General features: G+C 38.8%; 1 protein-coding gene across 1 annotated transcript in view; it reads left to right on the plus strand.

Moving 5' to 3' along the window:
* USP14 (ubiquitin specific peptidase 14 (tRNA-guanine transglycosylase)) overlaps window positions 1-4,557 on the plus strand; it is a 21,636-nt gene that overhangs the window by 1,527 nt on the left and 15,552 nt on the right. Inside the window, exons 3-5 of the mRNA XM_009331496.1 lie at window positions 3-143; window positions 2,290-2,457; window positions 3,098-3,130. Coding sequence (XP_009329771.1) covers window positions 3-143; window positions 2,290-2,457; window positions 3,098-3,130 — 342 coding nt within the window. The remainder of the gene's footprint in view (window positions 1-2; window positions 144-2,289; window positions 2,458-3,097; window positions 3,131-4,557) is intronic.

Below are 4,557 nucleotides of genomic sequence, written 5' to 3' on the forward strand. Positions count from 1 at the left end.
AGGCGACCCAGGAGGCGGCCCGGCCGCCTGAGGAGGAAGTGTTGGGCCTGGCCCGGCTGGGGAGAGGGGCGAGCGCTGCTGATGGCCGGGAGGGCCCTTTCGGCAAGGCTCGGCCGTGCGAACGGGTGTTATACGCGTATCACGTGTGATAGTGCCTCAGTATTGCCCTTGGGTTTTTTTTTGTTTTTTTTTTTTTGTGGTACTAAACAAACAAAATATTATACAACAAGATGAGTGCCGTTGTCTGTCAAGCGAGCCATAATTCTGCATCTGCACCTCCAAATTTATTTAGGTGCATCTGCCTCCCCTCTTTTAAATCCATTATTTCCTAGTTAAAACCGGAGGAGTTAAAATTTTCTTAAATTGCATCGCATCCTTCTCGCCCTTCTTGCCGTGAAGGAAAGTTTCTAGTGAAGACTGCAAGAGCAAAATCTCCAGTGACGCTTCTAGGACCAGTTACTGGCTTGTTTATATTTCACAGGTCTGGCCTTTTGGGGCTTTTTAGTACGTGAGGAACAGATTGTAGAAGCCCTCAGTACACAGTTGCGTCAGTGTTTCTCTGCTATTTTAATTGTGGTTGGCAAACTGGGATCCTGATGCCAGTATAACAGGACTTTCCCTGAACTCTAGCACATCTGTATAAGCTGTATTTTCTGTTCAGTGAGGAAATGTGTCCTTTTTTCTTACTTCCCATTGTTTTCAAATTAACAGTTTTCTCCTTTAGTTTGGAAACTTTTGGTGGAAATTTCGATTGCTATCTCTGAAGAAAAGACACGCTCTTCTGTTTCCTCTTCTTGGGTGCCGAGTTGTCAAAACCGGTGACGCTACAGATTAATAATTGCTAACTCTTCTGCGTATTTATCGGTAGATGCATGACTGTTCAAAAATGCAAAACTTAAAAGACTCTGTGCAGCTGACTTGTTCAGTGACTGAGTGGGCTGTCTTCCTGGAAAATGGGAAAAGGCTTGCTCTTGGTAGGTCTTAAATATGCAAAATAATGTGTTAAAAAAAAAAAAAAAAGGTTGGACAAATCAGAAGGTACTTTCTGCTAGAAATACTGAAAAGCCAGTCATGTGAGTTGCTTTGTAGGCTAATTTAGACTAAGTGATTCTTCCTTATTACCCATCACGAGCACTGCATACATCTGAAATCTTAACCTTCTTGGAAGGTTTTTTAAAATCACGACAAGCTAGAGTTGCCATAGTATATTAAAACCGAAGCACAGGTAGAAGGAAGGATATGGTTTCTTAAAGTGTGGTATTTCAACCAGTTACTGTGCACATAGGATATTACTGTGTGCTATATTTTGCAGATTTTCAGCAAAACTACAGTTGGCTAAAGTAGCCTTGTGTACCTATGATTGTGATTGGAAGTGATCAAAGATGCGTAACCATTCTGTAGAAACACACTGTTTATTCCAGGCATTCTTGTCTGCTCTTGGTTGGTACTAGCTTTACCAAAGTGAATTTAACGTGCCTTTGTGTCGTTCTGCCTGATGTTCCTGCTGGTGATCCCATTTCCAGCATTGAGAGCTCCACTTTGCGTGACCAAATTTCACTTCACTTAATTCTAGTCCTGCACCTTTACTGGGGTCAGGCCTTCTGGAGCTGCAACCTGTGCTAGGCTGCTGTCAGCATTTGCACGCAGGTACGTTGTTTGTGTGAACACTGTCAAAACTGAGGAGGGTAGCAGTGATGGTGGTGTAAATGGCGCTGTGAGGTTAACCTTCCATTGAAAGGAAGCAGGAGGTGTGCTGTTTTATGGGGCTTATCTTGATGCACACTTACCTCCTCACATAGCTCCACATGAAGCAATACTGGTAGCCAAAACTATGTCTATCAAACAGTAGCTTTGCTTTTAAAGAACGTGGTATTGTTTGCCATTGAAGGAGAACGGAAATGCTGTGGAAAACTGAACTGGAATCGCACACCTGAACTTCCTTCGGAAATTTGTTTGCAGTGAACAGTGCCAAGAGATCGGGAGAGTTGCTTTCGAGCTGCTTTCGTGAAGACTTGCCCAAAGAATTTCTGATGCTGTTATACACATTTATTGCTTGCAAAGTTTTTCAGTATGTATGTTGCTTACAGTTGGTTTATAGGATATTTTTAGACTTGTTGGAAATAGTATGTTCTGATGGCTGAGACACCTTGTAGAAAATGTGTCCTTTAGCTTGATTATTGACAAGTTTTAGAGTTAAAAACTGAATGTTTTGAGATGGTATAAGTCTGGAATTTGAAATACTGGGTTAATCTTGCTAATTACACTCTTGTATGTTAGGTAATAATCTAGTTTCAAAACATTTTGTTTGCAGTTAACGTGAAATGGGGAAAAGAGAAATTTGATGGTGTGGAGCTTAACACTGATGAACCTCCAATGGTCTTCAAAGCCCAGTTGTTTGCACTGACTGGAGTTCAACCAGCTAGACAGAAGGTTATGGTTAAAGGAGGAACTCTGAAGGTAGAAATCCGTGTTTTTTTTATATTATTTCTAACTTTATTACATTATAACATAATGAGCAATGACCATATTTCCAAGTGTTCTTCCAGAAGATCTTTCATTGTATATATTAAACTGACTACACTTTTCAGAAATAATTCTGTATGATTCATTGCCTGCTACTAAAAAGTACGGGGAAAAGTTTGTTGCTAAGTGGTTGGGAGGTACACTGCTGTTTTAAAACACTTCTTTGCTCTCTTACACCAAACACTACTCTGCTTGGTGTGTTTTTTTTTTCCTGTTCCTTTTTAATGTTCAGAATCTGAATGAAACTTTCTGCTTTTACCTTGTTTAAGACAAGTTTCTCTGGCACTTTGCTGGAGACTTATCAGTGTAATGTGATATAGAAAACTTTCCTACAAAAAGCTGTTTACATCTAAGCAGTGTTGAACAACAGATGAAGAATCTTATTGAAAAGATGACTTGGCTGCTTTTTATTTTAGTCAGACAAGACTTGATGATGTGTAAATAGTTAATATTGTGGAATCTTGGATGAAACATAATTGTATATTTAGAAATATGTGATTAATATTAATGAAAATACTTGCTTGTCTTTTGCTGCAAGATAATTAACTTGTCTTTTATTTAATTTCAAATACAGGATGATGACTGGGGGAACCTAAAAATAAAGAATGTAAGTTCTGAGGAATAACTAAATTTTACTAGTTTGATTTTTATTTTGGCATTTAAAGAAAGATTTAAAGTTCTTGCTGTTTCTGTTTGAATGGGTAGTTCTTCCTTAAAAATCAGAGCTTGATGAAAAATAATTTTTCAGTTGTCGTACCTAAGCATTCTTACAAAGTCCTCACCATTCATTTGTAAAAAACCTTTTCTAGCATCAGGGAAATCTGATGGGAAATTACACCATCTTCCTGAAGTACTTGGGAGCATCTTTCTTTCTTTCTTTCTTTCTTACAAGAAATGTTCTGGGTCAGACCAGTGGTTGTTCTGTGTTGTTTGTCTGTGACCACAACAATAAGTCATGTTATTTAGAGAGAGATTGTGAACCTGGGCGCTGTCTGCAGTCCATTGCGCTTGTATTTCCCCAGCATGGAAAATCGTTGCATTACAAATGCTGAAGTTACAGCACTGCCTATTTCCTTTTTTATCAGCCTGCTGAAATTTGTTCTGCTGTAGTAAATAGCTGCTGTTTCAAAACAAACCCATTAATAATGGTTATTCATACCTTTGACTAGTTCAAAAAGAAAGCAAAAAGTGAATGTATTTATTTCTGTAGATATCTTGTAACATCTGTTTGGTACAGGTTTTACTCCAGTTCTTCACTGAGCAGATTGAATTAGGTAGCATTACTCTTACCCTTGTAATTAGTTCACAAGCATCTATTAGCAGCCTGTAGCTGCAGCTATTGTAGCAAAGTAATGCAGAAAAAAACCCAATACATAATATTCTTGTCCTTTTCTGCATAGTTACGCTAACAGCTGCCTTTATTCTTTTTAATAATGTTATATACAAGTTCTAGGGATTTATTTACACTGTCAAACCAGTTTCTTTCCATTCTGTTGTCCATCCTTTTCCTTAGCACTGTATTTTTCAAGGCTCCAGATAGCCATTTTTCTCCTCCTTTGATAGATCTTATTGTGTAGATGTACTCCTGTTGAATGCTGAAAACCTCCTTTTCCTTACGCTAGTCCAGTAAGCATGGTAACTTGATTGCTCTCCCCCCACCCCGGCCCCAAACGTTAGTCCTCATGCCTAAACTGATGGGGTCATTTTGGTTATTTTTCACTTTCCGATTAATTTAATGTCCTCAGAACTTGCCGGACCGAAGGATGGCACTTCCCTTTCCCACTTGCTTTTCAGGTGAAAAAAACAATTTGAAACTGAGCTGTGCTCCTCATTATTACCCACATACGTCTGAAGTGTTTCCCCAGATTCTAGGCTAAAGATGAAGGATTTTTTTTGTTGTTTAGAGAATTCTGAATTTGAGAACTTGAGATTTTGTTGATTGAGAACCTCAAACATTGCAGCTTCTCTCAAATTGGAAGTTAGCTGCTCAGTTATCCTCGGTTCCAAGGTATTTTCTAAGACTTAAGGGAAAGA

This window comes from Pygoscelis adeliae, unplaced genomic scaffold (assembly GCF_000699105.1).
Source record: "Pygoscelis adeliae isolate BGI_AS28 unplaced genomic scaffold, ASM69910v1 Scaffold108, whole genome shotgun sequence".
Classification (NCBI taxonomy): Eukaryota; Metazoa; Chordata; class Aves; order Sphenisciformes; family Spheniscidae; genus Pygoscelis; species Pygoscelis adeliae.